General features: G+C 37.8%; 2 protein-coding genes across 4 annotated transcripts; one reads left to right on the forward strand and one right to left on the reverse strand.

Annotated features, from left to right (window-relative positions):
• Positions 1-13: 13 nt before the first annotated feature.
• LOC113711132 (uncharacterized) lies at positions 14-3,450 on the reverse strand. Of its 2 annotated transcripts, XM_027234302.2 has the most exons (7): positions 3,311-3,450; positions 2,883-3,178; positions 1,933-2,023; positions 1,367-1,527; positions 650-677; positions 366-474; positions 14-269 (listed from the first exon to the last, which is right to left on the reverse strand). In XM_027234302.2, the coding sequence occupies exons 2-7, from the start codon at positions 3,171-3,173 to the stop codon at positions 188-190; spliced, it is 762 nt and encodes a 253-aa protein (XP_027090103.1). In that variant the 5' UTR covers positions 3,174-3,178; positions 3,311-3,450; the 3' UTR covers positions 14-187. The 2 variants fall into 2 exon arrangements, with proteins under 2 accessions (XP_027090103.1, XP_027090104.1); XM_027234303.2 differs by lacking the exon at positions 3,311-3,450 and having other exon boundaries at positions 2,883-3,302.
• A 1,410-nt stretch (positions 3,451-4,860) lies between these two features.
• Positions 4,861-9,050, forward strand: LOC113711654 (pentatricopeptide repeat-containing protein At3g14730-like). Of its 2 annotated transcripts, none has more exons than XM_072067961.1 (3): positions 4,861-7,271; positions 7,969-8,554; positions 8,673-9,050. In XM_072067961.1, exon 1 carries the CDS (start codon positions 5,069-5,071, stop codon positions 7,007-7,009), a length of 1,941 nt encoding a protein of 646 aa, XP_071924062.1. In that variant the 5' UTR covers positions 4,861-5,068; the 3' UTR covers positions 7,010-7,271; positions 7,969-8,554; positions 8,673-9,050. The 2 variants fall into 2 exon arrangements, with proteins under 2 accessions (XP_071924062.1, XP_027090622.2); XM_027234821.2 differs by having other exon boundaries at positions 7,972-8,554.
• Positions 9,051-12,207: the final 3,157 nt, after the last annotated feature.

The raw sequence follows: 12,207 nt of genomic DNA on the forward strand, positions 1-12,207 counted from the left end.
TTGGTTCGACCCGTGGAAGAAGACAAGTATTCATTGAAAGAATATTTACAGGGTTAAACAACATTGGAGCTATCAATTGCAACAAACACACAATGAATGGCATTTATGTTACACATTCCTAAAGAATAGGGAAGCACTTTTGGCAGCAGAAGCACACGATTGATTCCCCCAAAGTGTGCCATACTGCTCAGAAGAGCTTTGATATTACACGGCAGGAAGTCCAGAATGCTGCTGAGGCAGCCTGCAGAATCGCAGGGTTTTGGTATATGCTGGTGAATAACAAACACAACGACAATAACATCAGAATTGAGGCAATGACTGAGACAAACCAAACAGTATTAAGCAAAAAAATACCAATTGCTTACCCAATGGCTGTAGCTCCCCAGGATGCCACATTGTAGATAACTTTGCTCCCATCCCAAGCCTTCCGAAGTTTTCCTTTTTTCTTTTTTACAGAAAATGTCTTGCAAAGGGCTGAAACAAAATGCTCGAAGATTTTATTACCTATACTAGCACAGTATCTAAGCAACTACTGGAACTCAAAGACATAAGTGAACCCTCATATTCTGCAGTTCTCAAGAGAGTAGTCTTGCTTTCATCCAAGATTAAAGGAAAAAGATGACACACGGAGCAGAGCAATTTAACTTACCATCCTGAAGTTGGTTTGGAGTCAACTCCTGCAAGTACAAACACAAGATATTACTATGGGGATGAGATGTGGAAAAAAATATTCTTTTTCCTTTTTGGGGAACCGCATGCAGCTTGGGTTTCTTTCTTTCTTCTACTCCTTCACCACCTTGTACTTTTTCTTTTGCTTTGGGAAGAGAACCCCACAGGGGGGGAGAGGGGTTGTGTGTTGGGGCAGAGAAATGGATAAATGAATTAAGATAGCACACAATGCACTATTCAAGCAACTTTCTTTGCTTCAAATGTCTACATCATTGTCCATTCACAGTTCACACAGCAGGAAAAGGGCTAAATGCAGAAACAAAATTTCCTTAATGGAAAATAAAATGCTACATTCTGTTTCTGTGGTTACAAAAAGTAATGATACAGCTTAGCCTCTTGAATGGACTGTTGCTTTATACTAAAATTATAACCACTAAAAAGTGCATAACATAAACTTAAGACAATGCTCCTAGAACGTCAATCCTTGTAGATTAGCAACGCCAAACAGAAGACCCTAAAATACGAGCAACAAATATATACTAATCAATGGTTGAATTTAGTGAATGCCATCAATAATCACGAAATATGAAAAAAGAAATAAATCTATAAGAAAAAAGAAGCAAATGAACAGACAAAAAAATATACAAGGAAAACAAAACGGATCAAGATTTGAAGGCAACATTGAGACTTTATCTACCTTTGTCTGTTTAAGAGACAGCAAATATGCAGCCATGAAACATGCTATACCATCCACAATATCCTCTTGCCTAACCAAAACATAGTCTTCTTGATCTAACTCGGAATTTCCACCTTCCCACAGATCATTCTCATCGACCATGTCCCATGAAGTACCTTCTTCTGCATCAAACAAATTAGACTTCACATCATTCCCATTTCATTGGCTAAAACTGGGGGGAGGGAGGGGGGAGAGAGAGAGTACAACAAAAATATCTACAGAGTGATAGTGCTGCTTAAGGTCTATGTAATTGACTTGAATTTTCAAATATGCACAGAAGTCCTTAAACAAAAAAATTGCCATCCTTGACAACTTCTCAAGAGTCTCAGAGAAACGAGAATATTGGCTACTAGAAGCTTTTAAATGTAGCATAGCAGAATTAAGGTCCCCCCCCCCCTTCCCCACCCCAAAAAAAAAACAAAGGACAAGATACCTATATCTTGCCACTGCTCACCAAATAGTATGCATCTATTTACAATGTTATGCGACCCAAAAAAATCACACACAAAAAGTCTTTGAAAACATACCAGCTATGTTTTGTGGAACTGATGCCTGGGCATTCTCAAGCTTTTCAAGGAAATCAGTACATTCAACTCTTGATTTGATAAGATCGCACCACTGCAAGTGAGCAAGAAATGACGGCATCAAAACATCGCCATATAAAAATCATTACAATAAGCACAATCAGATATGCCTTCAACATGTTTGCATTATAGGATCTCAAAACTGTAAGATGTTCACAAGCATAGTCATATTTGGCCTTCTCAGATAACCAAAACAAGCAATAATTAGTATAACCATTCCAGCTACCCCTACATAGACCTATTAGAATCACCAGGAGTTCAACATACTCCAACCACTTGTGTCCTTTTCTGGTTACCCACATTTCAATTGACCCTCTTCTCCAAAAGAATGTCTTTTGAGTTCCCTACTTGCACTCTATTATTTCCTTGAGCTAAGTAAGTTATCTCATTCTAAACATCGTCAATCACCATGTCTCCCAACTTCAGCTACTTCCCGTACTCTTCGAGATCTCCATCAAACTTCTAAAATTCAGTACAATTAAACATCGGTTTTCTGACTGTGTTATTCCTCTCCGCATACTCCATCCTAGCATAATTGCACTCACTTAGCTCGGACTACACATACATACATACATACATGAAGAATTTCTGAAGTTCAAAATTCTCCAGCAAAATTTACATCTCTTCCCAGCTCAACAAAATTTAAACTTCAAAACCTTGTGACTTAACTCATTAACCTAATTTCATTTGACAGGAGATTTCACCTGAAAATCAACAAAATTCACAACTTTTTTTTTTGCTTCAAAACTACGGCTCTTTCCAGCTCAACGATCAGACAACTGGAGAGATTTCAGCTACGCAATCTATCATACGACTTCAATTCGACGAGATATTCCTAAAAAAACCCAGCTGACAAAAAAACAACAAAATTACAACTTTGTCCTCAAACCTACCTCGGAGGTCTCTTTATCCCGGCTAGGAGAGGGCGAAGAGCTTCCGCCGGAGGGCCCGTCGTCATCGACTTCATAATGGTGACTAGCTGGTTCATCGTGGTCGACATCATCGCCGTCTTCTTCGTCGATACAACCGGCAGTGCTGAGCAATTGGAGAGCTCTATGGCACTCTCCGAGCACAGCTTCTAGGGTTTTCCTCTTGACCCGAACCCGATCCCGATCTGAATTCATCCTCTCTAATTGGAAGATCGCCTTTTTACCCGCCGCCGTCACCACTTGCTCCACTTCCATTGCCCCTAATTTAGAAAAGAATACCCAAAAATAGAAAGGAAAGGAGATGGAGTAATTGTAATAGTAAATCGTAGAAGTGCTTTTTTTTTTGCGGGTGTTTTTTAAGTGAAAATTAAGTGGAAGAAAGGAAAAAAAACCTCCGTCAAGTTGAGTTGTGTTTTGTAATTTTGTCTCAGGAAATTGGTTGTTGATATTGGTCCATCATGATGACATAAGAGAGATTGGAGGGGGAAGGGAGGGGGGAAGGCCTCATGAATGATTAGTTTTTGGATGGGTGGCGTGAGACGGCTGCGTTTCGTTTGGGTTTCGTAAAGGTATTTCTTTTGCTTTTGTGTGATAAATGTGGATTAATTGGTCCCGTCCTGTCAGCCGGAAATAATTTTTTAAGAAACAAAAAAAAAAGAAAAACAAAAGGGATCTTATTGACGACCTGATATACCTTAAAAAAAGATTTAATTGCATGTTTTGCTATTACAATGATGAATGAATTACTTGCCCCACGTGAATGGGCTGGTGGTTGGCACCTCTTCCTCGGGTCCTCATGTCCCGGGGTCGAATCTCCGCCGCAACATCAGTTTTTTCGTGCATCTAACGTGCTAGATCTGGTTGGGGCGCTGGGCCGGGCCGAAGTGGGATTAGTCGGGCCGCCTTTAAGGACTTGACCCGGACACCCACTCCGTCAGCAAAAAAAAAAAAAAAAATGATGAATGAATTACTTATCACTTATTTTTTAAAATAAATTTTATCTAAAAAATTTAATATTAATTAATTAATTAATTCAGATGATGTATATTTGTTATCAAACGTATTTGAATATGTTAATATCTGAATCTATTAAAATTAATTACTGACATTAAATTGCAAAAAAAAGAAAGAAAACTATAATCTTATTGTCGACCTAATATACCTAAAAAAAAGATTTAATTGCAAAAAAAAAAAAAACACACACACACACATTAAATCACCATCAATTTGTGACACTCCCTAAAATAATTAATTGTAGCTAAATACCACATTGAGAGCTTTACCGTGAGTGCGTTTGATAAAACTGATCGTGAAAATTGAAAATTGAAAGCTGAATATATATTAAGTTATTAAGTATTAAATCTATTATCAGCTCATGCTTTTCAACTCAATTGAAATACTAGTACTCACTCTGAAGGGATCCGATGCATAAATTTAACTTTTCTTACAATGTTTTCTCGTTGCTACTTCTCGGTTTCTTACCATATAATTTTAATTTCATGAATATTCTCATAATTTTCAATTGTTCAATAAGATTATTGTACATGTGATTGTGGATTTCCATGAGCGAAGTTATGGTATAGTTTTTTTTTTTTCTTTTTCTTCTTGTTTCTATTAAACTTCCACAAGATTTTTTATTTCTTATAGTTTCCACCGTTATGTTATTGTTTGTATATGTACATATATGTAAGCCATGCTACCTTTAACACTTAAGCTTAGTATCGCATTAAAGCACATCATTCTATTAATTTTTTAAAAAAATAAAAGAATTTGAATTCAAAATATTTTACTTGCAATTTCATCATATCCAACTCAACTCATCTATTTGACAAAAAAAAAAAAAAAAAAAACTCAACTCATCTATTAGTTACACCCAGCTTAGAGTCTTAGACTCACGAAGACGGGCTCTTTCAAGTTTCAACGAGTTAAAAGGTCATTTCACGTCTTTGAAGAGCGTGGAATTTTAGCTGCATATTCTTTTACGCCTCCTGTTTCAGATTCTGGGTAAATTACCAGCTTTCTCCTTCAGCCGGAAGCGAAATGCTGATTCTTTCAGCGTCGTTCAGCAGAATTTCCGGCTCACCTGATTATCCAAATTCCAAACTTTCCTTCACACATAGCTCCACTTCCCGGAAGTCGTTTCCACTTAAATGAACAAAGCCCTCATCTTTTTCACATCCAAGATTCTAAAAAGGTCTCATTTCATCAAATCTTCCCGCAAATTATTCTCATCCACACCAATTAAAATTCAAGCAGTCCACCCTCAAAACCTCACTCTCACAGCATGCATTACACTTCTTCAATCCTGTGCAAATCAAAGCGACCTCGGAGGAGGCAAACAACTCCATGCCCATATGCTCATAACTGGTTTTTTTCACTCCTCCCCACTCTCCGCCACCAGCCTAATCAACATGTATTCGAAGTGCTCTATTTCCATATCAGATGCATTGTCTATTTTTCTGGCCTCGCCCCATTGCCAAAATGTGTATGCTTATAATGCTATTATTGCTGGATTCATTTCCCATGACTTGCCTAATAAAGTTCTTGAATTTTACTTTAACATGCGGATGGTTGGTTTAATTCCTGATAAGTTTACTTTCCCTTGTCTAATTAAGGCTTGTTGTCATGCCATGGATGTTGAAAAGATTCATGCTTTGGTTTTTAAACTTGGGTTGGAGTTTGATTTGTATGTAGGTAGCGCATTGGTGCATGGCTATTTGAGAGTTGGGTTGTTGTCGAGTGAGGCATTAAAGGTGTTTGATGAATTGCCTGAGAGAGGTGACGTTGTAATTTGGAATGCCATGATTAATGGGTTTGCTCAGCTTGGGGAGATTGACAAGCCATTGGGAATTTTTAGGAGGATGGTTGAGAACAGGGTTGTTCCGAATAGATTTAGTGTTACGGGGATTTTATCAGTTCTTGCTGTGGCTGGGGAGATTTATAACGGACGAGTGATACATGGATTCGTGATAAAAATGGGGTATGATTCAGGGGTTGCTGTGGCAAATGCATTGATTGATATGTACGGTAAGTGCAAGTTTGTCATGGATGCTTCCAAGGTTTTTGATTCCACACTGGAGAAGGATATATTTTCCTGGAACTCGATCATATGTGTTCATGGACAATGTGGTGAGCATGAAGAAACTTTGAGGCAGCTTGAGAACATGTTGCACGCTGGTGTTCAGCCTGATTTGGTGACTGTTGCTAGTGTCCTTCCTGCTTGCGCTCATCTTACAGCATTAATGCGTGGTAGAGAGATTCATAGGTACGTGATTGTGTATGGACTAGGGAAGAGCGGTGTTTATGGAGGGCATAATAATATCTACATCAACAATGCTGTTATGGACATGTATGCAAAATGTGGTAGTCTAAGGGAGGCTCGCTTGGTTTTTGATAAGATGAGCCATAGAGATGTTGCCTCATGGAACATTATGATTATGGGTTATGGCATGCATGGATTTGGCAATGAGGCCTTAGATATGTTTCACATTATGTCTAAGACAGAATTAAAGCCTGACGAAGTAACCTTTGTCGGGGTTTTGTCAGCTTGTAGCCATGCAGGTTTTGTGACTTGGGGGCGTGAATATCTTGCAAGCATGCAGCCAAAGTATGGCGTCTTTCCGACTATTGAACATTACGCTTGTGTGATTGATATGCTTGGTCGAGCTGGGCAGCTTGAGGAAGCTTATGAACTGCTATCGACAATGCCTTATGAGGCCAACCCTGTTGTATGGAGGGCATTTTTGGCTGCATCTCAGCTGCATGGTAATTCTGATCTGGCCGAGGTTGCTGCACATCAAATATTCAAACTTGAACCAGAGCATTGTGGAAGTTATGTTATGTTGTCAAACATTTATGGAGCATCAGGTAGATATGATGAGGTTTTTGGTTTGAGGCATACTATGAGGCAACAAGATGTGAAGAAAATCCCAGGTTGCAGTTGGATTGAACTCAGTAATGGGGTCCATGTATTTGTTACACGTGATCAGAATCATCCAGAAGGAATTGAAATCTATGCTGGATTAGGTTCACTGACTGCTTGCTTATGTGAGAATGGCTATCAACCTAGTCTCTTAGAAGCCACTGTGTAAAAGTTTGAGTTTTTTTTTCCTCCGGGCTGGCCCAATATTGTTAGTTGATGGACTTTGAGTCCCAAACATCCTGAATGAGTTGTTTTGCATAAGATTGGAAATCATACGAAGGATGATGAATTTGGTCCTCTGCAACCAAAAAGGTGCTGGTTTTAACAGTTTTGATAGTTGGTTTGGAAAAGAAAGTGTATGGGTTTGCTGCAACAGGATTGCATATGGATTTGTGTTGACTGCACACCACATGCAGATTTACATTTCCATGGTGAGAGCTCAAGCACACATTCTCAATCTGATTAATTGGTGTGTTTCGTAGATTTTGCTATCTCAATTGCTAAGAAATTTTGTTTTGGAGAGTTTATTTTCTTTTTTGTGGATTGTTGTTTGTTGTTGATAAAATGCACATGTCACCTTTTCTCCTTGTTGGCAAAGTGGCTCAACATATGATTATTTTGATTGATGAATAGTATCTTCTTCTTGATGTTTTTTGTATCTGGATCCTTGGGCTGCTCAGAAACTGTAAATCATGGATACATATCTATTAATCTAGTCCGTCCACCTGGGGATTGCCCCTGACCTAAGTTTATATTTAAACAGTATGATCAGAATATCAGCCTGTCAAAAAGAGATAAGTGATTTGGCTGAAAAAGGAACAATAAAACAGTCATTAGAATCTGTGGATGATTCAACTGAAAGCTTACTCTTCGCTGCTTATGGATTACCTTTAAGTGAAGAGGTCTATCTTAATAGTATGATTTTTGCTGGATGGCATTGCTGATGTAGGACAATTTTTCAGGAGGCAACCTTCTTTCCCCGTAAATAAACATAAGGTTAAGGTGGGGAGCATGCGAATAGATAAAATTTCTTCTGACAATAAGTGATCCCCATCCCAACTAATGTTATGTATTATTCCTGGTTGAATAATTTCCCTGACTAATTTTTGAATCATATTGGTTTTGAAGTAGGTACTTGTTGGAATATGAGGCTTCTTCCGATTATAAGACAGAGGTCCCTTTCTCAGTCACCAACTGAAGGCCTACAATTGATCATCTCTTTAGTATATAAGACATGGAATTGCCTTCAATGTACAAGTTCCAGAGTGGTCATTTATGAGGAATTTATTCCTGTGCCTTGAGGCATCCCTGGAGAAAAAGATGATCGTAGGTTTTTTTGGATAATGACATGAATTCGGACTGAGAGGAGGAACTCATCATCACAGGATGGCCGAGTTCCCAGCTGCACCATTGCTTCAAAGTGCCACAATTCTGTGTCAAGGCATGACATGCCAATGATGCTGTGTATTCTCTGATGTTACTTCATCAAGGGAAGCACAGGGAGAGGGCAAGGAGATGGGGCAGATTATTTATGAGAGGTGCTGATGCTGTGTAGTGCTTATACAGAGGGTGTTATTTCTCATTCTGCTGCGAGCTCCGAATTTCTACAGCTAGGGGGCATTTATGGGAAGATGCAACCTACTGGTACCCGTGTGCCTGAAGGGTGTGGGTTCAGTGTTTCTTCAATTTGAAGATAGAAACCTTGACAGGATAGGTAAGTCGTGTCGTTTCTCAGAACACACGCCTTTGCTGGTATACCCAGTTTTCTTTAAAATGCATGTAATTTTGCTGTCATGTTCATCAAGTCACCAATTTGTTTCATTTTCATTCAGGAAAGCCTGACCTTCTTAGTAGGTCTTAACACTACAGCAGCCATACTCAACTCAGAATTCAAATGAGTGCTGCTATGCTTGTTTAAGGAACAATAGGAGAATCAAACTCCTTGCCAGAAAGAAACAAACATGACACAACAAAAAGAGGAACAGTGCAAGATGGAAAAGAACATTGAAGTGGCCCTCGATGTCTACTCCATAAAAGGAGATGACCAATGAAACATCAAACAATGATAGAACTTGATATGTTTGGTGATTTAAATTGTGTAGTTTCGTGCATAAGTTTCGGACTCCGCAGGTTGGATAGCCATTATTTGGTCAAAAATTGTTTGTTTGCATCACAAACACAATGTTCAATACATTTTTTTATTTTTTCAATCACCTTTTTATCTCATATACATCAAATCACAAAAAGTGTTGCAGTAATTATCTCAAATAATAACCTCCTATCCAAACACAATTATTGTGAGAACTCGAACATAAGCCAAATCAAGATCTTGAATTTTTTGTTAGTTGTTTGACAATCTATCTGGGAACCGTGATCAAAGTTCTAAAGCCAATATCCGTGTACAGCTAAATGTTGTCTGCTATTGGATATTAATCTGTACGTAACGTGATTCACTGTCGGTTGATTTTCAAGAATTTCATTTGACAGAAATTGCACCGAGCGAGCTTGGATTGTTATTTTTTAGAATTTTTGTCAAATAAAAAGGGTGATTAAAAAATATTCTTAAAAAAAAGGTAAAAATTTTTTGATTGAAAACCAATATCCAAACACCATTTTTAGAATCAGTCCCCTCTCCCTTTAGATTTTCAGAGACATTCTTGCAGCAGCATTAGATCTTACAAACCCAAAATAAACCCTTTTTCATGATACAAAATTTGTATGTCAGGTATTTTTCATTCTTTTGACACAATTCTTCTTCACTTTCCACACTTTTTCAGCACTTGCACGTGCTGCCATAGTCCTTGACCGCTGAGTCCAAACTTTGAGGCAGTCTGAAATCTTTTCTGCAACAAAAAGTCACGGAGAAGTGATAAGTGATAGCTCACATGGCAACTGGCCAAGCTGCTGCTGTTCCACCATCGTTTTCTTTAGATAAAGCCAGCTTGTCCTCACCATAAGTAGGTCACCTTGCACGGACCATTGTCTTTCTGAAACTCGTACTATAACTTTTCTGAGTCTTGTGCTACCAGCAACTTACTCGAAACCACCTTGCCAACACAGTTTTAGGTTAGTAAAGACAGACCACTTTTTCATAAAGTGGGGAGCGTTTGATTCTCGTTACTACCTTGTTAGTGAATGGCATGTTTTAACCCTTGCTGTTGGTGGTAACTGAAATCATTCAACACTTTATTTTTTTTTCCCTTCACTAAAAACACAAAAAAACTTGTAGTAGTAGGTTTTTTTTTTTTTTTTTTTTTTTTGGGGGGGGGGGGGGAAGAGAGAGTGAAAATTACCATACAAAGGAATACAAACTTCAACTACACTATTTTTAACAGAGACATACTTTTTTTTTTTTTTTTCGACATAGGGGTGTCCGGGTCAATCTTTACGGGGCCCGACTAATTCCCTGCGGCCCGGGCCCGGCGCCCCAACCCGACCCTAGCACGTTAAGTGCGCGGAGGAATCCAACAGAGTTGATACTCGAACTCGGGACCTCTCGGTCCCTGTGGGAAAAGGCTACCGCTGGACCATTCACGCGGGGCCAATAGAGACATACTTGAACACTCGGAAGTTCATCATGGTAGCTGCATTTAAAAGGTTAGAATTTTAAAGTGTAAATTACCTTTTTTATCCTCCTGTAATTTGGTGTTTTATCACATAGCTTCCTATTATTTAAAAATCTATATATAACCTTTTCGTGATTTGGATTAAGATGTTACTATTAGTTTTCTCGTTAAAATTAACGATCAATAATAAAAAGTCAAAATTAAACTAATAAATTGACAAATTCACCCTTTCACTGCCTTTTTTTTCTTCTTCTCTCTCTTTCTCAATCTCTTTCTTTGGGAAGAAAAGAGATGATTTTGAAAACCTATACTCTAATTTACAAAATCTTAACTTTTTTTCCAAATACGAAAGAGATGGAAGAGAAATATAAAATAAATAAATAAAAAACAAAAAATAGTAGGGAAATATAAAACAAATAAATAAGAAACAAAAATACCAAATCTTTTTTTTTACTACAAATATCATTATAGGTTTTTAAACCAAATCTTTAATTTCAATTTCTTCTTTTTATGTTTGGAGGAAAAAAAGAAGCAATTAAAGGGTAAATTTGTCAATTTATTAGTTTAACGTTGACCGTTAAATTTAATGAAAAAATTAACTGTGATACTTTGACTTAAATCACAAGGAGGTTACATATATGTTTTTAAACTGTATGAGGTTATGTGATAAATCACAGGGAGTAAAAGGTGATTTATCCAATTTTAAACCATAAACATATCACAGCATCATCAATTATTAAAAATCTCACATACATCACATCACAAAAAGTACTACAATAAAAATATTCCAAATAATTCCAAATAACTTACAATCCAAACAAACCCATTAATTATTTTTTATCCCTAGGAAAAATTCTTTGTAGGCCAAAAAGGTGGGAAGACCAGTACATTATTGATGCTGTGCAGCACCTGCATCTCTTTTTTAGCCGGATGCTGATCATATGGTAGTATTATTCTCCACTGTCCACAGCACTGTAATGTAACTTTTTACATATGAATAATGCTCCATTCAAAGTCGAAATTTTAACAATCATGCATGCTGGGCTGCTGGGAGCGTCAGGTCAACGAGGGTGTTTGTGATGGATGTTTCATGAGTAATCCAGTAATCGGACCAAAACATGAATGATGAACCCTTTGAAAGTTTTAAATGCTTTATGAATACTATTATGAACATTTGAATTTTGAGAGAGAGAGAGGGGGGGGGGGGGTTGGGAGCATGCTTCTCTGGACATTATGACAGAGAAACCCGGATAAGTCTTTCTTGACATGGACAATAATGCTATCAGTGAATGGCGCCGAGACTAGCATCCCATCCATGGAATTGAGATGCATTTCTTCCAAAAAGGGTTGACCTATTTTTTTATTGTTGCACAAGTTGAAAACTTTTTGGTGGTTGAATCAATGGTAGATTAGCCAATGGAAGAATTGCCTGTTGCAATGTGCACTATTATTGCAAGTCAAATATTTTAAGTTTCAGACTTTTTCTGGGCTTAATACATAGTAACATTCCAAGAACATGTGTGTGTTGTGGTTAAATTGCATTTTCCTGTATCATCGATGGATTGAGTTGACGATTTGAGTTGAGTTGATAAAAGAGAAATCAAGAGCAATGGAATCAGTCAATGCAGGACAGGGACGACTTGATGGAGGTGTTGGAACAGCGCAGGAGAAACATTTCCATGCTTCAACAGGACTAGAATACCAAACCATTGAAATGTTGGAATGACATCGTAGAAACTTTTTCCGGTTGATATTGAATAATGAAAAGCATCTGGAGTCTTTGAATTTTCGACACATTATA

Source organism: Coffea arabica, chromosome 10e (assembly GCF_036785885.1).
Source record: "Coffea arabica cultivar ET-39 chromosome 10e, Coffea Arabica ET-39 HiFi, whole genome shotgun sequence".
Classification (NCBI taxonomy): Eukaryota; Viridiplantae; Streptophyta; class Magnoliopsida; order Gentianales; family Rubiaceae; genus Coffea; species Coffea arabica.

Coding starts and splice junctions, on each gene's coding strand:
- LOC113711654 (XM_072067961.1), top strand. CDS start 5,069: ATGAACAAAGCCCTCATCTTTTTCACATCCAAGATTCTAAAAAGGTCT.
- LOC113711132 (XM_027234302.2), bottom strand. CDS start 3,173: ATGGAAGTGGAGCAAGTGGTGACGGCGGCGGGTAAAAAGGCGATCTTC. Junction 2,024..2,882: donor GGGATAAAGAGACCTCCGAG/GTAGGTTTGAGG, acceptor GCTCACTTGCAG/TGGTGCGATCTTATCAAATC. Junction 1,528..1,932: donor AGTTCCACAAAACATAGCTG/GTATGTTTTCAA, acceptor TGTTTGATGCAG/AAGAAGGTACTTCATGGGAC.